The 26,872-nt window shown below is 39.6% G+C and overlaps 1 protein-coding gene across 4 annotated transcripts; it reads right to left on the bottom strand.

Annotated features, from left to right (window-relative positions):
* Positions 1-552: 552 nt before the first annotated feature.
* CEP152 (centrosomal protein 152) lies at positions 553-26,256 on the bottom strand. 4 transcript variants are annotated; one of them, XM_061347356.1, is made up of 27 exons: positions 26,095-26,256; positions 24,685-24,804; positions 22,621-22,721; positions 22,291-22,357; positions 21,730-22,074; positions 21,011-21,179; positions 20,099-20,239; positions 19,095-19,234; positions 18,612-18,812; positions 17,024-17,171; positions 16,293-16,384; positions 15,860-16,023; positions 15,074-15,281; positions 14,092-14,205; positions 13,844-13,974; positions 13,530-13,658; positions 13,249-13,384; positions 12,362-12,541; positions 11,596-11,868; positions 11,015-11,146; positions 10,122-10,769; positions 8,392-8,566; positions 3,526-3,607; positions 3,327-3,433; positions 2,406-2,562; positions 2,059-2,162; positions 553-1,821 (listed from the first exon to the last, which is right to left on the bottom strand). In XM_061347356.1, the coding sequence occupies exons 2-27, from the start codon at positions 24,769-24,771 to the stop codon at positions 821-823; spliced, it is 5,232 nt and encodes a 1,743-aa protein (XP_061203340.1). In that variant the 5' UTR covers positions 24,772-24,804; positions 26,095-26,256; the 3' UTR covers positions 553-820. The 4 variants fall into 4 exon arrangements, with proteins under 4 accessions (XP_061203340.1, XP_061203341.1, XP_061203342.1 ...); XM_061347357.1 differs by lacking the exon at positions 11,015-11,146 and having other exon boundaries at positions 26,095-26,255; XM_061347358.1 differs by lacking the exon at positions 11,596-11,868 and having other exon boundaries at positions 26,095-26,255.
* Between the last annotated feature and the right edge of the window lie 616 nt (positions 26,257-26,872).

Genomic DNA, 26,872 nt, shown 5'->3' with positions numbered 1-26,872 from the left:
TAATTGCAACAGGTATGATTTAATCATACCCTGCATAAACAAGCAGCAAACCACCTCTTCCTCACAGGAGCACCAGAAATTAAATGTTATCCCGAGGAAAGCAAACAGTCTAGAGGAAAACAATGCATTTTACAGTTCTCTTCAAGACATGAGCAGGCCTTTAAAACAGAAATTTCTAAGCATTGCTGAATCTTCAGTTTACATTGATAACCTATGCTATTTAAGGAACACCTGCCAAATGTGGTTATTCTAATTTATACCTTTCTTCTGTCCAGTATCAGCTATTTGTTGCTGTACCAGAGGGAAAAATACTTGAAATGTGATTTGTTATAATAATGAAAAAATGCCAGTAGGGTTGCTTTTATTACCAGGACACACACAGAGGCTTACGGGGGGTCCTTCAAAATGGGAAAATGAATTAAAAACCTGACTTAAATCCTAGAACATCTCTCATTGAGCTGTTAAGTAATTTTCAGAACCCTTTAAAAAGACTACCACAAGTTACAGTACCTCTGTTTTAGATAAACACTGCACTGCAAGCAAAACTTACTATAAAAATAGACTCTATTTAATAAATATGCATATAATACACTATAAAAATCAAAGTGTTATTACAAAGGTAAATAAAAGTCTGCATTAATATTTCAAGTAACTTTATAGCATTTCTTCAAGTTGTGTAACATTGATCACAAAATGGACACAGTAGAACAGGTTTTCCCCAATCCTCACACTTTTATTTAAAAAAAATCCTTCTCTTTTTCCTCCTCCAAAAGAGGAATTGCTGCCTGTGTTTAGGTTATAGAGTGGGACATCAAAACCACTATCTTGCTGAAGAGACTGTGGATTCCACACTTTTTTCCATGCATTTTTTGCAGCGTTTTCCTCCATTTGAATCCTGCAACACATTGAATTGTGTGGCAGTGGAATTTGATTTGTCAGAGTTGAGGAATGACGGATGTTCTGTGTTAGTTGTTAGGTGGCCTCTACTGGAAACTTTAGCGCTGCTTTTTGTGCTGAGAATCTTGCCATTGCCATTAGAAATGTCTCTCCAAGAAGCAACACTTTCATCTACAGGAGAAAATGACCTCATGTGAGGAAACTCCTCACAGTGTGCAGTTTGTGCATGCACATTAGCACTGGCTTTTTGTTCAGGATACAAGAAAGGTGTATCACTACAACCCAGGCTTCCATTCACATAACTCCGTTCACTGCAGCTTCCTCCATCTCTTTCCGGAGTTCCTTGGAAATCAGGTTTCTGAGTTCTTTTAGATTTAGTTTTCCATTTTCCATATGACTGGAAACATTTATCCTCTTTCAAGACAGTTCTTTCACCCTTGCTCTTAAGCATATGAGTTGGCCCAGAGATGGTATGGCTGTTTGTAAAGCTTGGTGAATGCGTATTTTCTAACATTACTTGAAAAGCAGACAGAGAAGCACTCTGATGTGCTATATTACCAGCAGCACACAGGAGTCCTTTGTCTGCATTTACAATGGGGCCATATTTTTCTCTTCTTCCATCTTCATTTGAATAAATCTCTGGCACAGCATCTCTTGAAGCACCATCCAGATTTTTAGAATTATTCCCATTTTGAGTATTTGAAGTCACTGTTTCATGAAGCATATGTTGAATTTCAGCCTGCACTGCATCAAACTGCTGTCTCAAGTCATGTGGTACACGTTTCTGGACAACTTTATCACCGGCTTTTTCAGTAATGCTTTCGCCACATGCTTTGCTTTCCATATGGTTTGACCTAGTCTGAAGCACGCGATCTCTTTTTGTGTACTCAGCTCCAGGTGGCAGATCAGAATTTAACAGCAGAGCTATGAGAGGAGGGAAGGAAATAGATTAATTAAAAGAAAGGTTAATGCCAGAAAATAAAGTTCTTCTGTTTGTTTTTAATAAAGAATTATAAGCGCTGTCAAAACAAGCAGCTTATACTGACATTTCCATTAGCAAGCTTATAAATAAATAGTACTTCACTTTGCATCTGCGTTTTCATTACTACGTGCATTAAATCAATATGATCAAGAAGAGAACAACTGCAGAATCCAGCATACCTGACCGGGTAGATTTGCTCTGAGGAATGCGTCGAAGAGGCATTTCAAGTCCTTTAGCCATTGTAGCAAGCTTGCTGGCAGCATTCATTATTTTCTTTTCAGCTCTGCCAAGAATTGCAGAACATGAAAAAAAAAATTAAAGTTTAAGGGTAATTCCTTTTCAACTCTGCATTTTACTTCAAGGTAATGATGGCAAGAGTCAAAGACTGAAAAGACAGTATGCCAGACTGCTCAGCAGTGAGCCCATGCCAATATGAGCAGACTGGCAAGACTTTAGGTCAGACACCATTTGCTCTGATACACCTCTTTCAGAGCCAACAGTAATTTCCAAACATACTTTAACGTACCCTTCATGTTTCCCATTATCAGTAAGCAGTTCTTGAAGGCATGTCAAATAGTATTTGTGCATTTTCCTTGCTGTCTCTTGGCGCTCTCTTAAGACCTCCACTTTGATCATTTCAGCAGCTCGCTCCTTACTTTCACGGATATAACAAAGCATATCACCTAGAAACACAATTAATTAGTAGCATTTTTCCCCCAGAGAGGTAAAAAGCCAACACCACAAACTGGGATTGTCTAGCAGACCTGCAGCAAGTCAGCAAAAGCCTGGATTTACCTGCCAACATTCCACCCAAATCTCTGTACCAAGTGTTGCCTACTGGATTAATGCCACCAAAGACCACAGTCGGTCAATATGAAGCATCAGACAGGAATTCAGTTGTCTGATTCTGCATCTTAAGCAGCAATAGAAAACACTGAGCACAGGGATTTGGGAGGAATGTTGGCTGGTAAAATGTGGATCTAGGAATTCCTCAGTGGCAGTGCAGCTGGCTTTGGCGACCTGCTGCATTTAAGTAAGACCCAGTGCTACACTTAACCCTCTCTCTTCAGCCAGAAGGCTGCTGATCAAGACAGATGGTAGGATATAGAAGAAAAAAGGAGGTTCTCTTTCAGAACAAGTTGCAGGGTAGATGGATTGTTTGCTGGAGAAACAAGATCAGTTCTCAAAATACACTTTACTACTTTACAAGACATAATACAGTGCAACAAAACACGTGTGGCATAACAAGGCCTCACCCACTGCAGTTAATCTTGTCTAAGATTATGGTGACAATTCCATTTCTCACATCCACTCTAGTAAGAGAGAAAAAACTACTTCTCATGCAATTTGGCTGTCAGATTCCTGTGCAAGTTGGCTGAAGGAGGAGGAAGTGACAAAGTAAATTATTTTGCTCTCCTAACTTTTTAGCTAAGACTTCAGTACTTACACTTAATCTTGCTCACAGCTTTAATGTACTGAGCACGCATTTCTTCCAGCCCTTTCACAGAGTCAGAGGATGTACAAGGTTTTGAGACGCCTCCCTTTGACAGTGACCTGAAATGCATGTAAGTCACACTGCACGAACAAAGCAACTTAAATCTTACCAAGAAAGAAAACCCAGCAGCTTGTTTGGCTTTTTTTATTACCTTGGTGGTGTTCCCAGGTCTTTCAGTTTAGTCTTCATCCCAGAGTTTTCTGCAACTGGGGCTTCTAGAACATTCTCATTATCTATAAAATGAGAAAAGTGATGAACCATAATTCACTGCACTTCTCTAAATTCAAGTTGAGTTATTACATAAACTGCTGTCTCTGGTATAAGAGCTCAGCGTCACAAAGCATCATCAGCAAATGTACAGCTGTTGCAGTAGCAAGCACTTAAGAATCGATCACAATATTTTTCAATGAAGCCTGGATATAAAAGTTCTCACACAGTAATTAAATAAATGTAAAGCCTTCATATGCTATTACTAACACTATACTAGAGGCAAAACTTCAGGAGGTACCAGGTGTACATATAAAGATAGGACAGGGGAAAAATATTAGGGTTGTTTTGACAAATACTGGAAAACAATTATTAGTTTATGGGTCAGCAATTGTGCCTTCTTTGGAATGGATAAAATTGTCTTTGGGCTAGAAAAAAAAAGTCTCTTCTTTGGGAGAGATAAAATTAAACTTGGCTGTTGTTGGGGTTTTTTGCTTTGGGTTTTTAATAGCCAAAAGCCAGTATTACAGAGGAAGGCTGGATTTCCATGCTGAGCAGTGCTCAATGCTACTAACTAGCATACAAATATTAAAATGAGCCACCAAAGAGAATGAGAAGATAGTGGGGCTGAAAATGCCCAAAGCATAGGACTTCAAGGTGATACTGAAGACTGTTGATCATGGCATACAGATAGATCACCTGTGGGTCATCTGAAAGTTAAAGAATCTTAAAACCTATGCATTAGCTGTGTAATCTAACTCAAGCAAATGATTATTTTAAAAAAGGGTATGGGAATTTACTGTAACTTGAAGAATTGCTGGATAGACCCATAAAAATCATCAGTTGATTGATTACCAGCTTTCCTATTTTAGGAAAGAAAGCCAACATGAATACCTACAATGAATGCTGAAGGTACCTCCACTGCACCCAGCCACAGAAGTTATCACATGAACCATGGCCTAAGGACAACAGACTGTCACCACACAGTGGAGGGCGTGCCTTAAAGACAAGTCTTCCTTCCGGAAGAATCAAGTCTTTCATGGTAGAATATGAGGATCTGAGCCCTGGAAAAGGCATGGATAAGTTTGGCTTTCTTCCTTCTCTAGGATGGTGTGTGGAGAAAAGCAAAAAGTACACAGCCACCCTGGAACACAGAAAGAAGCAATCTGTGGCCTTCAGGGATCCTCATTTGTGGTCCAAATCTCATTTTGATCAGCTGCAAGTTGTATCTATGATGACCTTGTGAGACCAGTAGCCTCTATTTTCACTAACAGACCTCCTGTCACCCTTCAGTCTTTCCTCCAGGCCCCAGGGAAGTTTACACACTATATGGTTGTCAACAGAAAGAGCACAGAAATAACATTAGGCAAATTTTTGTGACTTACCCACCTGGTCTTGCTCACATATCTACAAGCTGGCAAGAGCCTTTCACTTACCAGCACACAGCGTTTTACTCCTCACTGAGCACAAGATTTATTACAGCACGCAAATGAGACTTCTCATTTAAAAAACAAAAGGAACCCTCCCCACCCCCCCCCCCCCCCGAACCACAGCCTTTGGCAACTAAAGCTATTTAGTCACTTGGTACAAGCTACTACCCCACATCATCTCCCTCCAAGCTGACCATTTGTCAAACCTGCTTCCAGCAGCCACAGAGCCTTTTCTACAGTTACTGTAGAATTGTTGCAAAGACAATTCTGCAGAGTTACTGACCCTCAGGATGCAGAACCTTCAGCAAGTCCAATTCCTGCCATGCTCAAGGACAGCCTTAAAAAAATGCCCTGAACACTATTGTGTACAGCTTCAACTGATTAAAACACTGCAGGGAGAATGATCCTCTTATTCAATCGTCAACATGTTTTCCTTCAGAGAAAACATCATTCTCTTTGTTCTGATCCTTAAAACAAAGGGCTTCTCCTGACTTCGGTACCACTGAATAAAGGGATGGAGTTCCTCAGATACCAACTGAATGGGAACTGTGCTCCATATGGTATATTATGCTCAATTAGGAAATAAAAAGTTCTTGAGCACAGGAATAAAAGCAAGCAGGCAATTCTCCTACAAATCCTCTCAGAAATATACCTAGACAAAACGAATTCTTGTTGCTATCAGACATGAATCGATATGACTTATTCTGAGTGAAAAGCCTGCAAATCAGTATGACTTGTTCTGAGTGAAAAGCCTGCACTCAGGGTCCATAGGAGACCCAACTGGAAGAGTAATCACAGGCATGGCAAAGGGGTTTGGTATGCCAAAGATTTTTTTCATCCTTGTCAGCCCAGATGGGTAGAGACTTAATTAAATAAAGCAATAAAGGATGAAGTCTATTACCCTGAGAGGACAACAGATGTACATGATGCGACAGCCTCCACAATAAACGTAGGTAGCAGTATCAAGTCAGATAATTTGCAACTGACTAAGCTGATTGATTTTTTTAAGTATGCACACACCTACTCCATCCACTGAAAACTAAATCATGCAAGAGATAGACTCATGCAGCCAGCGAAGCAGAGACATTCAAAGGTGTCTTGAGGTGACTAACAGTCCTAACCTTGGTTTTGCTCTAACTTCGCTACATGTTCCCTCAGAGCAAGCTGAAGATGTCTGTGGGCTATCTCCAGCTCTCTTTTCAAGCCCTGGCACACAGCCTCTCTTATTTTAAGCTCCTGGCAGCAGCATTCACAGCAAAAATCTTCCCGAGACCCAACGTTCCTTTTTGTACTTTTCTCACCTGCAACAGTAATTGCTAAGAGTTATACATCAACCATGAGACCCAAAAAAAACGAAGCCCAATCTTACTATTTCCTGTGCTCTCAGTCTGTCTCTTGCTGGAAGTCTATAACACATTAGTTTAACTAAAATAATCATAAGAGGCTGGAACCATATTATAGAAAGCACAGCAGCATCTGCGGAGAAGGAATTGGGGGTGCTGGTCGATGAGAAAAGGAACGTGAGCCGACTTCAGTGTGTGCTTGCAGGCCAGAAAGCCAACCGTATCCTGGGCTGCATCAAAAGGAGTGTGACCAGCAATTTGAAGGAGGTGATCTTGCCCCTTTACTCTGCTCTCGTGAGACCTCACTTGGAGTATTGTGTGCAGTTCTGGTGTCCTCAACATAAAAAGGACATGGATCTGTTGGAACAAGTCCAGAGGAGGGCCACGAGGATGATCAGGGGACTGGAGCACCTCCCATATGAAGATAGGCTGAGAAAGTTGGGGCTGTTCAGCCTGGAGAAGAGAAGGCTGCGTGAAGACCTCATAGCAGCCTTCCAGTATCTGAAGGGGGCCTATAGGGATGCTGGGGAGGGACTCTTCATTAGGGACTGTAGTGACAGGATGAGGGGTAAGGGGTTAAAATTTAAACAGGGGAAGTTCATATTGGATATAGGGAGGAAATTCTTTCCTGTTAGGGTGGTGAGGCACTGGAATAGGTTGCCCAGGGAGGTTGTGAATGCTCCATCCCTCGCAGTGTTCAAGACCAGGTTGGACGAGGCCTTGGGTGATATGGTTTAGAGCGAGGTGTCCCTGCCCATGGCAGGGGGGTTGGAACTTGATGATCTTAAGGTCCTTTCCAACCCTAACTATTCTATGATTCTATCAAGCAGTTCAGCCCTCACAGCCTCAACGCATTCCCGTCAGTGATGACTTGAGCCTTCACTCAGAGCTACAAGACCTGTAGGTTGAATGTTTAATTTTTAATTGTTTTTTCAAAGCACAGCTGCCAAGCAGGGCCTGCTGGAGTCAGCTGAGGGACGCTCTCCCAGCTGGGAAGCCTCACATGCAGCTCAGTCTAGTTAAGAAATTCACAAAGACTGGGCTACTTCCAGGAGAACGATGGCTGCTCTGTATGGACAGGACTGGGAGCTCTAGAGGCAGAAGCACTGCACTGCCTGTATTGTTTTGTCTTAATAGATGGCTTGTTATTTTGATGTTGAAGGAATTCAAGCCATACTATAGGCATAAAGCCAAAGTCTCTCTTGGGTTTTCTTGCTTTATGTTTTTCTGTTGCGTAAGAATTCAAACTAAACAGAAAACCCCCGAGATTTCTGTGCCTCCCATGAAGTCTTCCCCAGCTAGACTGTCTCCAACTTTGCCATATAGTACATATGACAGCTCTGGGAAGAGCTACAATGCTGAAATATATACTGAGGGGAGAAGGAAGGGAAGGGGAAAGAAGAAAAAAAAAAACCAACCAAAGAAAAACACAACAAAAAAATCACCCAGGGATTTGAATTTTTTCTACTAAATTCTTCATCAAAAGAATCAAATAATACCACCATGCCAGGTGAAGTATAGCTCTTGACACAACAATAATATCTTCTACATGAATGCAGAATTCTTTGTCTTGTCTAATAGCAAGAGCAAGTAGTATAATCCAATCTTCAAAGCTCTGATTTAGTATCACCCATGGTTTAGACCATACCCTGCCTTATTTATGAGCCCTTATACACCAAAGGTATTAGTGCTTATGTTCACAACCTACAGCAGATATGGCAGCCACTTCTTTACTCCTGAAGGATGGCTTCAAAAAGCAGAAAGCTACTAGCATTTAATAAAACTAAACCTCAAAGCCTAGCACATTCCATCAGTAAGCAGGAGACTAGTACCATTTGCTGCACAGTTTGTGACTGTGACACAGTACAAGCTTATGCAATATTAAACAAACTTACAGCCAGAAGAACCCCATCTTACTCTATCACCCAGATACTCACTAATTAATTACCTTATATCAATAAGACATTAACTGTTAAAGATTTAAACAATCTTAATTTGATAACACATAATTTGTCAGATTAAAACCAAACCCAATACCTTTGTCCATTCCAGTTTCCTGCAAGGGCAGCTGTCGTCTTGGCCTCTTTTGTGCTTCTACTTGGTGTCCAGCACCAGACACAGGAGTTCTCACCATGTCCCCAGTTTCTCCTTCACCATGATGCAGGCATGAGTATGCTTCTTTATTTACATTACTCATCAGCTTTTCATATTTCTGCAATTAAAAAAAACACTTCCTGAAAACCCAACAGGCAGCAAAAACCTCAGGTGTCCTCACTATCTTAAAGTAGATTAAGTAGTATGTTATGCATAAAAACAAGCAACCCTGGCCACTAAATAGCCTTAGTAACTGTAATGCAGGTGCTTTGAACCTGCAGTAGAACTGTAAATCTCAAATCAAACTGTAAATCTCACATTTTCCTCAAATCAGGAGGAAAACATGTACTCTAGCATATAGAAATTTTACTTTGCATAATTCACTGCAACAGCAGTATCTGGCTATCTTGAGTTCTATTTTGAAAATGTCAATAGCCCTTAACATTGCACAGCTATAAAACATATTTGAATACTTGATGCTGACTTGCTCTTTAAAACATATCAAGCAGAAAAAGGGGTTGGACCCATTTAGACCTTCTGCACAAATACGGGTAGTAGGAGAGGATTATCTACATAAATGGAACTCCTTTATTTATTGTTATTATGGTAGCATAAGAGAAGACATTACTAAGAAATTAAAGATATCACTGGATAAGGTGGTTTAAGCCAACCAATGTTTTGAAGTTCAAAGGCATTTTAAAAAGTTTACCATGAGAGATTCATATGTATTACAGAAGGTGCTTCAGGCATGAAAACTTCCCTTCTGATTCTCTTTACCATTGTGAAAATAACTCATGCTAATAAAATCTGAAAGGACCACATTCTGAACAGAATCGTATTACCAGTAAAAACTGGTTAACATTGTTATGAGAAATCACTTCCTTTTCTTGAAAAACACGACAGTTTCTTTCTTTGTCCTATTCTTGGATAATTCCCCAGCTGCTAAATGCTGGGTGGCAATGGCATTTTCAGCAAGATGCTCCCCATAACTAAAAAGTTACTACAAGCATAAGCATTGCAAAAAGAGGAATTTGCCAAAGCAGACAACAGAAGATTTTATACAAAATCCTACTTAGCCACAGAGTCCTCTAGAAGAGGGTAAAATGTCTTTCCTCATTTGGGCAGGCACATTGAAAAGTGTTTCCTAGAGCCACAATAAAGTTAAGCAAGACTTTTATTCCCGAGATAGATCAGTTTGTCAGTTGTTCAGATTTACTGCTTTAAATTTTCTTCCCCTTCTGATACAGAGTGACATAATCCACAGTTACTGTCCAGTCACCTTTATGAACTGCCACATTTCTAAAAAACAAAACATAAAGAGCAGCTATGCAAAAATTCCACCTAAGAGGTCACAAGGGGCCTCAACAGGCTCTCAAACTTAAGATGGTGGATTCATTTCCTCAATTACGAATCTTGGCATTATAGAATGATGCTTCTAACTTGGCTTTCTCTTTTTCAAAGACTGAAGAAATCAGAGCTACACCCATCCCTTTTCCCTTGCGAATGGTAGTTTTAGCCCTTTTTGTAGTTTTACAGGCCTATTGTGATCAATGAACTCAAATGTTGGATTCTCCAATTTTCAGGATTACACGTATATTTTATTTTGGGAGAAAACACGCATGTGTGACTTCCCAAACTTTCTGGCTGTCAATTATAATTTACAGAAGTATTACCTCTTTCCATTCTTGCTCTCTCTTTTCCAGAATCGTGTAAAGTGAGGATGTGTAGGCCTTCTGTAAGCAAGCCTTCAGCTTGTCTTTACACTGATGGCTTGATTGAACATGAATGTCAAAACACTTCTTCCAAGAACACTTACTATGTGTACACTTGACAAGTTCTTCATGGATTTCACTCAACAAGTACTCAAGCTCAACCAGAGTCTTCGCCTCATACCGATTCATTTCATCCTGCAATCTCTTTGTCGCTTGAGCCTCCCATTCTCGTTGCTTTTGGTCTAGTAACATTTTTATTTCTGCTTCTTTATGAATGGAGAGATCATACTTCTGCTTTGCAAGATCCTCCTTTGATGTTGCAAGTATCTCTTTAATTTTGTTTCTGTGATCATCTAAGAATGATCGGTAGTCTTTCTCATTTTGCTCTTGTATCTGCAGGATTTCTTCTTGCTTTTCTTTGTTCCACTGAGCACGGGCTTTTGCTAGTTCTGCTTTGATAGCTGCAGGGATTTCTTCTTTCTTTAGTTCCAATTCCTTCTTGAGAGAAGTTACTTTTTCTTCAAGTTCTTTCAGCCTTGGTCCAGATCTCTCTGTATTCTCATACTCTTTCTTCCATTTCTCTTCAGCAGCTGAGAGAACGAGGGCTAACTGGTGAATATATAACACAGTTGTTATAAATATATCCATAAATTTACATATACATAAACGATCACCTTGAGTCATTATCTATTGGAGATTATTCTCAAATTATTTAATGCACGTATAATCCTATAGAGGAAAAAAACCACCAAACAATGGATCAGAATCAGAGTACACCAGAAACACCTTTTCCTAATGATTCCCCACCAATGTCTGCATTCATTCCTCAGAAATATACAAGTATTTTGGGCTACCTGCTTTGCTGCAGTCTCTTTGTGCTCTGTTTCCCATTTCTCTTGCTCTATCTTTAGATTTATTTTGTACTCTTTGAGGTTTGTTAGTTCTTGCAGCCACCTGGTATGAGCTTGGGTTAAAGCTGCATCTACCTATAAGCAGATTAAAAAAAACCCTCCTTCAGTCACCATCAAATACAGTTTATTATTACTTTCATGCAGCAATGAAAGAACAGACTTCAGTTGGGATAGCCTATGTTTACAGAAACTAAAAAATCAGACCAACAGCATCTGATGCATTTCTTGATGCAAAACTGATACCAAAATGATAAATATTAAATTTAACAAAGTGGTATAAACTAAGTCAGTGTTGCTCAGTTCTGTCCAAAACTCCTGCAAAGCTTGTCCAGGTCTATGAAAAACTAACAGCTAGAAAAAAACAAGCTTCATGCTATAGCTTCTGCAGAAAATTTTTAAGAATATATCTCTAATCTACCAAATATCAAGTACTGAGCTTAAGCGGAAAGCAACACTTTTTTTTGTGACTTAATTGCACACAGCAGTTTCACAGGCTCCAGGCAAACAGAACAATTATTTGTTACCTGGCTGGCAAGTTTTTTACGGTATTTATTTTCCAGCTCTATTTCAAATTCTTTTAAGGCCTCTTCAGAGACCATCTTTTCTTTCAGAGCCTTCTGGATCTGCAGCTTCTGGTCTTCAACAATCCCTTCTAACTCTTTAGTTGAAACTTCATCCACAACTGTTACTTGGTCAGTTTGGCTGCTGCAGTCATTACATTCAACTACAGTTCTTCTCACTTCTTCCAGCCTACTTTGCCATTCTCTTTCTATTTTTGCAAAGACTCGTTCTTTATTCTAAGGAAAAAAATATCTTTAAGAAAATCTTCCCAGTGCCCAAATAATTCGAATTTCACTGTATTTAACGAACGAAACTTTCTTTACACTAATAATCTTTCCTAACAGAAGAGCAAAATCATGCTAAGAGAGAGTCTGGCAGCTCATCACAGCTTTATTCCCTGGGATCGGATACAGAAAGAACTTTTATATAATAACTGAAAGAAACAATAGAAAGCATAACCACTCGCCCAGGGATCAGGGTGGAAAACTCCAGCATATGTTCAGCTGTGACATTTAGGACATTCTGCATGTTCCTTTAAAGATTTAGGGTTTTCTTTTTCTGAAATATTAAGCACCCACAATACCTACTGACTTCTTCAGGGGCTCATGAAGTGACAGAACCCTAAAAGCCACTTCAAATGGCAGAATAACAGTGCACAAGTGTATTTACATAGAAGTTCCTTCTGAAAATAAACAGAAAACAAAACAACCCCTGAAATAAGTTCCACACCTCTTTTTCTTCCTTCTCCCAGTGAACTTTGGCTAATGCAACTTCCTGTTCAACCTGCTGCTCCTTTTCTTCCAGCCACTGCCTCTTTGCTGCTATCATAGAACTGCGGTGTTTCTCTTCAAGTTCATTCCTCAGAAGCTTAAGAGAGTCTTTTTTTTCTTCTAGAAGCTGTTTCTTGAGCTAGAAATTAAAAAAAAAAAGAATGTATTCTCCAAGGCATAATGAACTGCTCTGGCAGCAAGTGAGGAGAATGCATAAGAGATATGATTAATGCTCTAGAGTTCTGCACTGATCTTCCTGAGGACACCTGAACAAGAGATTCAAGCTATCAAAAGGAGGTGTTTTAAGGCATGATATCAGAGGTTATTATAGGTTATTGCTCTAAAATAAGTTCTCTCATCAAGCATCTTTATTCTCAGCATACTTTGAGGTGTACCTCTCTGCTGTATTTGCTTAGCAAGATAGTTGACCTACTTTAGTCATTTCGCACTGTTTTATCTTCAGAAAAATCAATATAGGCAGAATTCATTATTAATTAAAATAACCACAGTATTTGCAGATCAGTTTTATACAGGAAGAAGAAAATTTGTAACATCATTCAGTTTTTTGGAAAACTGTCTCATGAATGTAAAACCTCACATCAGAATTATGAAAGTTGACTACATGAAAGCAAATAGCTGTTTGAAAGGTTATTTCTACAATATTTTAAAACTTGGGACACTAGTATATTGTCTTAGCCACCAATAGGTCATATTTATGAACTTCACGATATAGCTGCATGCCTTCCAAGTATCTTCCCCTAACAATTACAAAGTTAAATACATTTATGGATATCAAATCTTCAAAACAGTCTGAAGTAATACAGTTTACAGATATTCCATTAGTACCTTCTCTTCCTTCAGCTGCTGCTCTTGCTCAAATTTCTGCCTTAAAGTAGCTTCTAAGTTGTCCTTCTCCCCACAGACTCCGATGTAACATTCCTTCACTGCAATCATCTCTCTGTTCAGTTCTTCTATGTTAGCCCTTCACAGGACAGATTATTTATTATCAATTAGTCTTTACATTCACAGACCAGCAATTCTGTATTAAAAAAATCATGACTAGAACTGAAGGCCAGACAGGAAATGTGGAAGTTTCAGTAAAGTGGAAAACAAATGGTAAGTCTTACTTTAACTGCAAGATTGTCTCTTCATAAGCTTTAATAAGTTGCTGTTTTTCTGCAGCATGCTTCTCCATCAGGTCTTTCTCAAAATGCGCTTTTGTTTCCTCATGATGTTGCTGGTATGTTCTTTCACACCTACAATTTCAAGAAAGGAAAGTTACCTAGGCTTTTCTTCCCCTTTTAAACAGGGTTCAATTATTCCTTAAGAAAGAAACTAGCATTCTTATATTGATCTCCACTTGTACCAGATTAGCAGGCACAAGGTTATATATGCAGGCTAAAAGTCCACAAATGGAACTAAACACAGTTAAGAGACTTACCTGTCAATGGCTTCTTGTTTATCCTGATCAAAATCCTGAACCATCTTCCTCATCTGACAACAGAGATCTTGATTTAAGCTCTTCAGGTTTTCCTCATTTTCCTTCAGTTCTTCAATAGTCGAAGTATAGTTCTGGCCAAACACAGATCAGGTAATAGTAGAGTTGTAAAGAACCCTAATTGCAGGTTTTAGCAGCGGTGTGTGTGTGTGTGTGCGCTTTTGTGGGGATAAGCAGTGTCTCACTCTTACCTCAACTTCTTTTAGCAAAGTTTCATTAGCCTTTCTGAGTCTCAAAACTTCTTCGTTGAGATTATCAGAAACTGAAGGACTGGCCACTGAAGTATCATACAGATTTGCACCAGGCTAAAAACACAACAAAATAAAGGTGATGTCTTTTGAAATATATATGATTAAGATGCTGATGTTTTCAGAAGTTAAAGCTACCAAATAAAAATTGCACTTAGAAGAAATAAACAGACAACACAAAAGGTAATTATTGCAGTGGAAATAGAATAGTATCACTATTACAATAGAGGAATTCTTGAAACTCATAGCATCATGAAGGTTTAAAGTAGTTCACACTTGATGTTGAGCTTGCAAGCTGAATGACTACTATCATCCAACAGACAGCACACTTCTCAACATATTAGATTCCTATCCCAGATCCAGGTCAAAATATGTAGATTACAAAAGCAGATTCTACAAGTTTGATCAATTTGTAAAGGGAAAGTAATAATGGGGTGAAGAGAGATACAGTATCAAAGAGATTCCTATTGATCAAATTACAGTGAAGGCCATCTGAAGGCAGTCTGTTTAATGTTTCATTATACAACTTCATGATACTACCTACTTCCCCAGAGAAGTCACGAAATTTTTTTGGCTAAAGAAAACCTATTTTCTCCAATGAAACTTAATTCTAAAAAAGCAGAGCAGCCATTAAGTTCTATCAAGTAAGCAAGCCATTGCATCAGAACTCACCTAATAACACTGTTAACATACAATAATAATAACAACACACTATGCCATCCAAGTTCCACTACTCTGTTTCTTTTGCACCAAATATACAAATCATGACATCATCTAAATGACAATACTTTCCTTGAGATCAACGACAGATTTACTCTAGTTGCTATGAATACCCAGCTGTGAGTAAATTTTTTCATCCACTTTCATAAGAAGTTCACTAAAGTCCAGCACATCTTTAATTTTTCAAAAGTGTAAACAAACCAACCTCTGACTCTTTGGATTCTTTTTCGGCCTTCAACAACTGCTTGTATTCCTCTAAAATCTTCTGGCAATCTTTCAGATCATTTTGTAATTGAGTAATCTGGTTTCTCTTCATTTTATTACTGCTCAATAAATGTTCCAGCTCAGCTTTTAATTCTACAATGATTTCATCTTTCGAGAGCTCTTTATCCGTGTCTCTGTTCTGCACTGCACTATTAGGGAAGACAAAACTGATTCAGTATTGAAAAGACAAAACACATTTATCTGAAAAGTAATAGCAGCAAATAGGAGAGCAACTAATACTACCAGAAATAAAGATGTCTAAGAGGTAATAGTAAAAACAATGAGAGAATATGCATACAGAAACCATATGCTTTGCTTTTGCATCAAGTTGCAGTTAATGTACAGAAAACTTGTTCATTCAGCCGTTTCCCCAAAAGATTCATTCTCACATTATGTGAGGTTTTTTGAGACAACTCAATTGGTTGTTGTAAAAAAACAGCTTCAGCATTAAGTAGCAGTGTAGAATCTTTGATCAAAAAGTTATCCACACATGCAACCCATACAATCCAATGAGTCCCTATAATATCTGAAGATTTATTAAGCAGCAATTAGGCATCCACTTTATGGTAATAGTTCAGTTTCCTGTTTCCCAGATTACCTGGCAATGCAAGCTAAATTTCAAGTGTGTACCAAAACCCCTATATGCTGATCCAGTAAGACTATGTTGTACGCATCACTTATAATTTGATGATTTGACCTTTTTCTTCCAATAAGAATCACTTGATACCTGCAGAACCTTGGTTTCTTCCCGGTGATTTTTTTAATTCCCAGCTCTACATAGGAATCACCCTGGTTCGTATGCACCTCTCCAGCCGCATCATTCAAAAATACTCCAAGCTTGGCAGCAGATTCATACAAAGCTATTTCTTCCTTCAGTTCCGTTAATTCTTCCTTAAAGGAAGAGACAGAAAAAAAAATTGCACTGAGCAGAGAAATTCCAAGCAAACACACTGGTTAGACAGATGTATGATATCAGATGGGTAAGCCCCATTGTGTTTTAAAGGAGGGCAGAGAGAGGTCCAACATGCAACACAGCGAGATGAAGTAGTGAAAGTATGTGTTTGTTCCTCCAACAAACACAAAGAGTTTCAGCTACCAACCTCAGCTATAATGCTCATCCCCCCTTAAATCAAAACAGTAAGATATTTAATAAAATTAACCTGCAAAGCCTTGTTCATGTTATTGCTTATCATTTGTGCAGACTGAGCTTGTTGCAACTGAAACCGTAGCTGATTTGTCTCCTGCATCGAGCCTATTGCAGGAAACAAAAGGGAGAGAAAGAGCAAATCATAAATGTGCAACAAAGACTATGCAATCTGGAAAGAGATCACAAACATAGCAGTGTTGATTCTGGTAACAGGGATTACTCTGTTTCCTTGACCTGACCAATAGCTACTACATACAATACTACTAAAAGATTTTAATGTGTAAAAGTAGACACAAGTCAAATACACAGACAGCCAAGAGCCAGCCTCCACACACAGATACAATTTCTTTCTCATTGAGATCTGAATTTAGATGGCAATTCAAGTCAAATGCCTACAGCTGGCTCTGAACTCTGAACTGTTATTTAGTTCCAAACTGAGTTTACACATACATAGCACAAAATGCATATAAAAAGTTCTATAACTCTTGTTTAGGGTTTTGGTAGGATTTTTTTGGCTGGGGGGTGGGGTATTTTATTCTTATTGGGGACTCTTTTTACACTTCAGTCTAGATTTAACTAAATTTCATTTAAGTCTGACTAATGCACTGCATAGGAAATGGTCTAGCACACATTTAGCTTGATGTTGATTCTATTTCAATAACAATACAGATGTGCAATTTCAGATGTTGAAGAAATGAATCCATTTCTCTGCAAGGAAAGATAAGGTATGAGTAAAAGGCTGACCTGTTTGCAGTAAATTTGCACATTGCTTTTGGCTTTCTTCTAGGCTTCTTGTCAGTCGATTTATTATTTCTGTTTTTTCACATTTAGTTTCTTCCAGCATTTTTTCAAGTTGCTTAACATGCTCTCCTAGATTTTTGCACAGCTCTTTCTAGGAAGAGAGATTATTTTTACTTGCGTTGCAAACATCTAGCCATCTAGAACAGTTTCGGAAAGTTAGTTACAGAAAGAATCAATACATACAGGTCACAGGGGAAAAACAAATAGAATCAATCTGATGCCTAAAGGGGTAGAGGCCAGCTAAATCAATCACTGATCAAATGCTATTCTTGGCTCACAAGTCACCTCTTACAGCATCAAAGTTAAGTTTTCACTAGGAGACAGTAAGTATACTCCTATATAAACATCCATGGATGCTAACCATTTGTAACTTCCCAGAGCAATTAAGTTTCCAGCATGTCAGATTATCCTCTGTAATTCTTCACATATAGTTAGTTTACTGTATAAAAAAATCAAGCCTTCACGTTATTTATATTAAGCCTCAGTTTAACTCAACTTAAGTTTATTTTGACTGAGCTTAAGCCAAGATTTCAAGTTCCAATGCTCCATAAAAGAGGAACTGTAGTTTTTTCACTTGATATACAAAGTAGACGTTCATAAGGCATTATTAACAGTTACCTACACAGACCTGGAAGACACAGCACTTCGTCTTTATGCCTTTTGACTTTTCTATTTTCTCTCAAAAAAACAGGAGGCCTGTAAATACCCTAACTATACTCCATAAAAAACTCTTTTTTGCTGTAGAGACAAAGCTGTGTAAGCTTTGTTGTGGTACCGAGACAGAAATTAGGCAGCATGCTCCTGTTTACAAGCAAGAGCTAGTTATGCTAGCACAACCCATTTACTTTTATGAATATTTATGCTGAGAAAAGAATTACAGTCCTAGAATTAATAAAAATAATTCTATTTCCATTATGTGAAAAAGAGGACAATTTATTAAGGCTTGACTACATTGCTCTAATATTTCTAATAGTGTAATGGACTCTTGCTAGGTAGAATAATTTTAATAAGGTCTATAACCATGTGACACAGTCCATATCAAACTCCATCTCAAAGCCAGCCTTTTCTCCCCCTTCTCTCCTTTCAAATCCGTACTTCTCAGATACAGTGGTCAAATCATTTCTGAGACTAAAGCTTGGCAATAAACTGTTTAATAAACAGTTCCTGTAGCAAAAATATCACCACATTTCTTAACTAGGTCTTTCCTTTCCCAGATTTATTTGCCAGTACTCTTTCAAAAAGAGACTGTGCACAGAATGAATGCTCAGGAGAGAAACTAAGACAATGAATTCCTGCATCCTCCACATCTGCTATGTACGAACTCACAATCTGAGCTCACAACTGCCTGGAGATGTTTATAAAAACATACCACACAGGCTCTGTAATATTGAGACTTACATAGAATTTCCTTTCCATTTGCTTAGCTGCTTCCAGAAAGAGTTATTATAGGTCAGAAAGTGCAGATCAGGATACACAGGGAGCTCTACAGCCTCTCCAGGACAGTACACAGGGTCTTAAAATAATTTCTCACCTGCTCTCGAAGTGCAGATTTTGTAGTCTCAAGTTTCTGCTCTAATGATAATACTTGCTTTTCATACTTCTGCTTGAGTGCTGAAATAATGCCCTCATGTTGTTCTCTGGCTCGCTGAAGGGCATCTGATCGCTGAAGTTCTAACAGCTGTTTCTGCATGCTTTCCATGGCCACCTCTGCCACTTTGGATTGCTTCAGTATCTGTAGGAACAGTATTAGGATACCTCCCAGTTACATATATTTTACTTCTGCTCCAATATTCCATACTTTGTGCAAGAGTTGCTAAAAGTCCTCAGTTAATGCCTGGAATTTAATATAAACTATTTCCCCCCCAACATGTTCTATTTATTCATCATATATTCAGGTTCTGCAACAATCATAAAGAGTATTTCAAGAGACTAGCACTTATGTTTAATACAAATGCACCACAAATGTAACTATAGATATCTTCCACAATAAAGAGTTTAAATATATTTACAGTACCTGCTCCTCATTAGTAGTAAGATTCTGAATTTGAGTTTCAAGTGCCTTTATTTGACCTTCAAGATGCACTTCCCGCTCCTTTCCATTCTGATAGAGTTTCTGAGACTCACGAAGACTAACAGCCAAACCATCTTTTTCATCTTAAGAGAGAAACATTATAATTGTGTGAGAATGTGGCCAGCCACCCAATAACTTCAGGGAACATGACTGTTCAGTATCCCTGCTCCATCCACTATGATCCCTCTGGTCTCACACCATGGCCAAGAAGCAGAAGGCAGAAAAAAGCATTCAGTCTCCATCCAATAACAACTTTCACCGTCTGGCAGCTTGAAGGACTTTGATATACTGTACCTTCAGAACCCTAGTGGAAACAAGCCCCACTGTGTCAGCACTAGGAACTAGCCCCATCCCTTACATCATTTAAAAGAAGAAATTAAATAACTTCCCTGGAGGAACAGCCAAGACAGTGCAAAATATTTGCCAGCTGAGGTTTTCTCTCTCCTTTGCTACTTTTGCTTTCTAAAAAGTATATTAACTCTCTAAGTTCATAACTTTTCGTTTGTTCTTATAAGGGAGACCAAGACAACCACCAGTCTCCACTACAGCTTTGATCGTTTGGGGAAAATACACAGTTCAGAAAACAGCTTGTTAAACCAGACAGCACCAAAACCCCCTTTTTTAATAGACAGAGTTCTAATGAGGGGTTTTGGGTTTTTTTTGTACTTTAAACATACTACTTCAGCAAACTTCTCACTTTTCTGTACTTTTTTAATGCCTGGCACACAGGACATACAATGATGGCCTTGAGAATGCAGTAAAAGAGCATTATGCAGCCAGGCAACTTTCTTTACAATAGTACTTGGGGGAGAAGGTTAGGTCTATATATCCCAAATCAAGTTATAAATAAAATCAATACCTGCAGAGACACTATCTAAATCAACGTTTCAGAATAAAAAAATTGCTAGATATAAATGAAGTCAAAGAATTAATACAAGACATTTTACCTGTGACCATTGAAAGCTGATGATTCAAATACCTAATCTGCTGTGCACTCTTTTCTAGCTTGTCATTAAGTTCTTCCAGTTGTCTTTCTCTTGCTTTATTTAGAACTTGAAGTTGAAGGATCTGCATATTTTCTGAAGAATCTGCCAAATTTCAAACAGCACACAGACAAGTCAGCACGGTTAACTAACCAGTAATTCCTGCCCCAAGATAATCTTTTATACAGTGCCAAATTAATTGTTGGTTCACAAAATTGCAACAGCTTCTAATCCACGTTTGACTCGCATCACCTGAGTTGCTCCGGCAGCAACAAGATGAAGAATTGTGGGAATCACCAATGTGATTCAAACCCAAGAGCAAACCCAGATACATGTTTACAGGCTGTGAATTCCCAGAATCTTGTAAAAACTATAGATTTTTAAGATGTCTAACAAGCAAAGAAGTTTGATCATTTGAAGTATGCTTAACAGAAAAGCCCCATGTGGCATCAAGCAAAGTATGCTTCCTAAGGTATAGCAAATCATTATTTTCCAATATTATAAAGACCAAGTGCCAGCAAGACTTAGGATCAAGCTACCAGAAATAATTCCATTCACAGTCTCACCAGACAAAACTACATTTTTCATAGCCTGAAATTCAAATACCCTGATCAAAAAGAGCTTATTTCTAGATTAAGGGGTGAACAGAGACACAAAATAACAACCCCCAAGCAAACAAATAAAAACAAACCCCACACAAACACAAACTCAGGGCTCTCACAGCGCAAGCTTAGACCAAAATAAAAGTCACGTACATCAACATACTTTTAGTTGTCCTCTTACTAGAAATCTACTGAAATAAACAGACTTTCTATTGCTGGTTTCCAGTGGACTTTTCACACAAGTTTATTTGAAGTCTAAACAGCAAACACTTACTGTCATCACTGCCCAAGAATTCGTGTTGCAAGTCTTCAAACACTTCATTTCTTCTGGTTCCTTCCTGGAGTACTGGCATGTTTTGATGAATGCCATTTTGGTATGGCTTATAAGTCACTTTGTAAGATTCTGGTGACTGACCACCAGCAACATCAGATGCAACAAATTGCTGTTGTGACAATATATAGTAAGAGGAAATAAATTAAAACTACAACTGTAGTTCTGCTCTATGAAAATATTTTTTTATTTTACATGCTGACATTAAGAGCTCTAGTAGCTTTTCATTTTCAGACTCCAACCCAGCACACCATTTCAGTGTGACAGAAATTCTCATGAAAGCATCCACTTTAGGAGTGCAGTGAAGTCTAAACTTCAGTAGAGTAAGTACACAGTTAAGTGAATCAATCCCATTCCCTCAACCTCATGAAATTCCACCTAGCCAACAAGAGTTAAAAATACAACAAAACCCATGCACATAGGAAAATGTAATTATTTAACATTTCATTTTTTTTAAATAGACTACAGAATCTCCCATTAATGTTTAAGATGATAATAACAGAATAAAGACATGTAGAAATACTGGAATCAGAACAGAATCACAGAATCAACTAGGTTGGAAAAGACTTTTAAGATCAGTAACAACAGTTAAACTAACAATAGTTAAAGACCTGTGAAAACTTTCCAGAAGAGACAGAAAATTACATCAGCTTCTGAAATACCTTAAGATGTTCGTTTGGAGCATCTGAAAAATTTATTATCTTATTTTGCTGGTTGTTAAATTCTGGTTTATGGCCATTTGTAAATGGCCTGAAGTTTTCAGGAAGATGATACACATTGTTCTGTTTGTAGCAACTTGGAGCACTAAACCCTTCTCTACCAAGATACACATCATCAGGATCCTCTTGACCACTCTGGCCACAGTAATCTTCTTTAACTTCATATAAATGTTTCTTTTCTTCCCCATTATGTAGGCCATTCCAATTATTGCCATGTTTTTCAACATGATCATTTTGCTGGTCACACAAGAATTGTTCAGGGTACAGATTTTGTCCTTGTTCATAAACCTATGAATCAATAAGAAGTTTAGAATTGCTTTCTCAAAACTTGGATTTCTCCCCACCTCCTTTTTGGTAGGGTTACCCCTAAATTAGAAATATTTTAAATTAATAGCAAAACGCATTACCTACATGAGAAGCATTTCTCTAATGAATTTAAATACTATTTAGCATATTATGAACAAGCAGTTTCTAATAATTACATGACTGCTCATATAAGCTTACATTTTGAGGATCACTTATCAAGGGATGATCATTCCACCTTCCATCATGCTTCCTGGACTCATGTGATCTAGAGAAATACAAGCAGCTTAACTATGTATTTATAACCTCAGGAAAACAAACAAACAAAACAAACCATCTCTTAGTTAATCTAGTTTGTTTCTCATGGAATACAAACCATAAAGCTCTCCTTTTACTTGGATTGTGTTTATGGACATTTTATGTCCATATGGACAATTACTTGGATTGTGTTTATGGACCTCATCAGCTGAGATTTTGCTTTAATCCCAAATGCATAACACAAGTAATAAAACATGATGCAAAATTCCTTACTGCTCCTCAGACTCATGTAAGCTAGAGTCCGAATAGCTGGAGAGCTGGTCTCCACTGTCCTCCAGCATGTCATGGGGAAGGTCTGTCAATAGTTGTTGCAACTGAAATAGAACAAACAACATTCATTACATGCCTTTCAAAAGGATGCATACAAATTCAGTCCAGAGAGACAGAGGCAAAATAGGCCACTTGCACAAAATCCTGGGTTTTTTCCTATTTTATTTCTGGAATTTGCAGAGGTACTTATACCATTATATGCTTAATAAACTAGAGTACCAAGCAAATGATTTTTGGCAAGCTCTTGCTAAGAAAAGAGCTGCACCAGAAAGGTAAGGAAAATGCCACCAGATAGACATGTCCCAGGGCAGACTACTTTTGAAGAATGATCTGCAAACTAATCACATCAGGGTTTCTCCTTCCTAAATCCCAGGCAAGAGAGGTACTGGACAGTAAAAACATACTCTTATCCAGACTTCTCCAAAAGAACTTGCCAGTCAGTGTTATTAGATGCAAGAAGTCATCACTGCAATAATAAGCGGTTTGCTCAGGTGTTCAAATGAAATGACCAACCAATTCTAGTTCAGAAAATAGATAGCTATGCCACTAAAAAAAAACCAACCCAAACAAAACAAAACAAAACCAAGCACACAACCAAACCACAACTGAACTTACTTGTAATGATTCCCATATAGATTGTACCTCTTCTTCCAATTTTCAGAGAGGCTTTGATATTGGGCCACTCATTGGGCTTCTTACAGATCTGAGCCATGAACTCTTTTTCTTATTAGGTGACATGAGAACTACACAATATATGCAGAGTTATTACATACCGTTTCTGAACCCTAACCCTATTTTTCTCTGCACTCTCAAAGCCTCTGTTAGTAAAAGCCAAAACATTAGCTGCCCCATGCTAAACACCTTACTAGCTTTTCTTTGTTAAACAAACAAAAACTCACAAACACCACCAGCCAAAAAAAGTTTATCTGAAACATACCCTGTTTTCTCGGACACTATTTTACATGCTCCCTAAGACTGACAGGGAGGTGAGAACAACTTTTCTGCATGTTTGCAGGACAACAGAGCACCAAAAATTTGTTCCTGGAAATTCACTAGTGGCATGAAGAAGTTTCCCTGTCATTAAGGCATTCTCTAGATTGAGTGTATCTCAGCTCCAGGAGGCAGGAAAAGAAGCATCATTCACTTAAGATCTCCTTTCATTTGCCCTGCTTGCAACCAAGGACCAACTCAAGCACCACAGGTTGAAGATTATAATCCTATCTATGCACACTCTTGCTCACCCACTGTAACAACACTACAATTATTGAACTACTTGTTCTCCTGCACAAACAGAAAATCCTTTTCTGGGTTGAAAGTTTGGAACAGATAACAGATTCCCTACAGTGTTTGCAACAGCATCTTTCCAATTAGTACAGCTATTGTTCTACCATACATTTCTGTGAGCAGTAGTCTCTATAAAACCTGCTCTCCAGACAATCATCCTGAAGTGTATACTGGAGATGTTACCTGATATGAATGTGACTTACCACCCTGTAAGAAACCATTATGCACATTCACGTTAAACCCATGCCAATTGTCTTCATTAAACAGAAAGAACAGAAACATCTGAAGTATTTCAACTTCAAAACATTTGAACCAAAACATTTGAACATAGTTTTTCTAGAGATTAAAGTGTGCAATCAGATTTTTAAAAATGGTTTCCCATTTCTTTCTAAGCTAAGCAAATTTTCAAGTAGAGATATTGATTTCTAGGTATTTGTAATAAGTGAAAAAAGCTGTCTAGAAATACAAAATACAGGTGACACCAGCCTTTTGCATTTGGACTACTGGATAGGCAAGGAATTAACAGTCTTTCATCCATTACATATGACATTGCAAAGCACTTAAGATGCACCATCTCATTATCTCTACTTTCTATGCCACCCTTCCACAGCACAGCTTGCACTCTGTTTTGCTCTTAACAAAGCCAGCATAGATTATTTTTTAAACAGAGAGATGGGAAGAAGCCAGATACTCAAGCCTTCAGATCAAATAGTTCTTTTTCACCTCTTGTTCTCTTGCGTAATCCTCTTGGTCATAGTCTTCATCTTCATGCTGAGTTTGCAGAGCTGCACTATCGAAGTCAAGAGACATCGTTTTCTAATGTTTTTGCGCATCCAGCAAAACCTATCACAAGACAAGAAAACATCAAACATGAGAAAAAAGCGAGGAAGAGGACCAAGAAGTGCCCCCCTCAATTCCTGAATTAAGTAGCCAAACACACACAAAAATATCATCTTTGAAACAAACTTGCACATTACCTATATCCTTCACTTAAGCTTTTGTTTCTCAGTATATCCAATATTACTTGCCTCTAAGAATTTAGCATGTAAAACAGATTTGGGCTCTTTATATGTTGCCATCATCATTGTTGACTTACAGTCAGGCATTACTTTCTTCAAATTCTAACACTGTGTGTTATGCATATGTTGTAATACATGCTAATAGTTATGCCCACTTCTCAATCTTGCTTCATTTATTTCTAAAAAATGACTATTTTGCACCAAATACTGGAAGCATGCTATTGCTTGCGCATTTGGATAGTGGCTCTGACTGGAAAAATAGTAAAAGTATCATGGAAACAGGGCAAGCATTGTCTCAGTTCCAGATTTCACTGCTTAATGAAGAGACTGCGACTCCCAGGAGCTTGTCTACATTGAGCAGTGAGTTCACAGCAAGGTACAGCACATAAGTGTTGGCCTACATTTGGCTGCAAGGTAAGTTACTCCCTGATGAAGAGACACTCCTGGCAGGCAGTTATGAACTAGAAAGGACTGATGAACATCTTACAGAATGGCACATTCTTTGGGCACACAGATATAGCACATACTGAAGTCCTCACTCAGTATAAAATGAGCTTTACAAGAGCATTATTCCCAAGCTGAAAGACATAATGTGCCACTTTACTATGTTTAAGGGACCTGCTTGCCAATGATATTCAAGGAAACCAATACAGCTAACAGGAGCCCTAACAACGCCAAGTATGTGTCCCTGGGAACCCCCTAAAGCACCAGCTCCCCCAGTGTGACCACCTGCAACATGTCTCACAGTGAGTGAAGCAGCCATCTTCTGAACCCGCACCAACTGCAGGCAACCACCCGCCCTACCTACGCCCGCCACACCCCACCCCGCTCTCTTCTCTTCCTTAAACCCCTTCTCAACCCCACCAGCTGAGGAGCCGGACGAGGGGATGCAGCCCTCTTTCTCTCGCTCATGGCCTGTGGGAGCTGCAACCAATCACAGAGAGCAGGGAGGGAAGGGGAGCTCGTCAGCCGCCGCCTCAGCCCCTCACGGTAGCGGTGCGGGGCCAGCAGCTAGCGGGGACGAAGCACCCCCCGCCAAGGCCTCCCTGCCCCGTTCTGCCGCGGCCTCTGCAGGGCAGGAGGCGAGGAGACAGCCCAAGGCCCCGAGTCTCACCTGAGCCGCCCGGCGCCGCGGCCACCCGCCTCCACAACAAAGGCGCGCCCACCTCTCTTCCGCATGACAACCGAACCCTGCGCCGGCCACACTGACTGACAGAGGCCGGAGCCAACCGGAGGCGGCAGCAGCGCCCAGCCGCAAGGGAAGGAGGGAGGGAGGGCGGGGCGGGGAGCGCTCGGCCCGCCCCAGCCGCGCTCGGTTGCCCTGCAAACCCGCCTCCGCGGACTGTTCGAAAGCGGGCGCGCATGGCCGCGGGAACGTGCCCTGCTAGCTGATTGGCTAAGCTGTTGACCAATGGCTGCGGCGAGCTTTAGCAGGGGGCGGGGTCTCCCCGTGACGTTGAGAGTGCGCGCGCAGGGCGGGACGCTCCGGAGTCGGGCGCAGGTTGCTGGGTGTCATCGCGCCGCGAGACGTGGCTGTTGCTTGGCAACGCGGGGTGCGCTGTCGGGGGGTGATGTCCTCAGGAGGTCGCAGCCCGAGGGCCGGTTCACGACAGTGGCACGATAGGAGCTGACGGGGTGACATTGGCATCCTTCGTTGTCGAGCAGCGGGTTCCCGCCTGCACCTCAAGGACAACCGCCTCGGGGGAGCGGCTTGCAGCCCGCCTGTCGGCCCTTGATGGCGGAGGGGATATGGTGCACGGTGCTGAGGGCCCTGGCTGGGCGGCACACGAGGAAGCCCTTCACGGGGATGCGGCCTTCACCTGCTGACAGGAGCAGCCGGGCCGTCTCCAGGCAGCCTTCCTCAGGGCGTTCAGGGAGCCACTCTGCTTTGA

Source organism: Neopsephotus bourkii, unplaced genomic scaffold, assembly GCF_033783945.1.
Source record: "Neopsephotus bourkii isolate Nb327-2 ecotype Australia unplaced genomic scaffold, CSIRO-AGI_Nbou_v1 NB_318, whole genome shotgun sequence".
NCBI lineage: Eukaryota > Metazoa > Chordata > Aves > Psittaciformes > Psittacidae > Neopsephotus > Neopsephotus bourkii.
This window is presented reverse-complemented; position numbering and strand designations above follow the sequence as displayed.

What these genes read in the sequence shown, in the direction of transcription:
- CEP152 (XM_061347356.1), bottom strand. Translation starts at nt 24,771, where the DNA reads ATGTCTCTTGACTTCGATAGTGCAGCTCTGCAAACTCAGCATGAAGAT. An exon ending in ATTACGCAAGAGAACAAGAG is followed by an intron (nt 22,722 to 24,684) that starts GTGAAAAAGAAC and finishes GTTCTATTTCAG; the next exon opens with TTGCAACAACTATTGACAGA. An exon ending in CTTTGCTAAAAGAAGTTGAG is followed by an intron (nt 13,975 to 14,091) that starts GTAAGAGTGAGA and finishes GTGTTTGGCCAG; the next exon opens with AACTATACTTCGACTATTGA.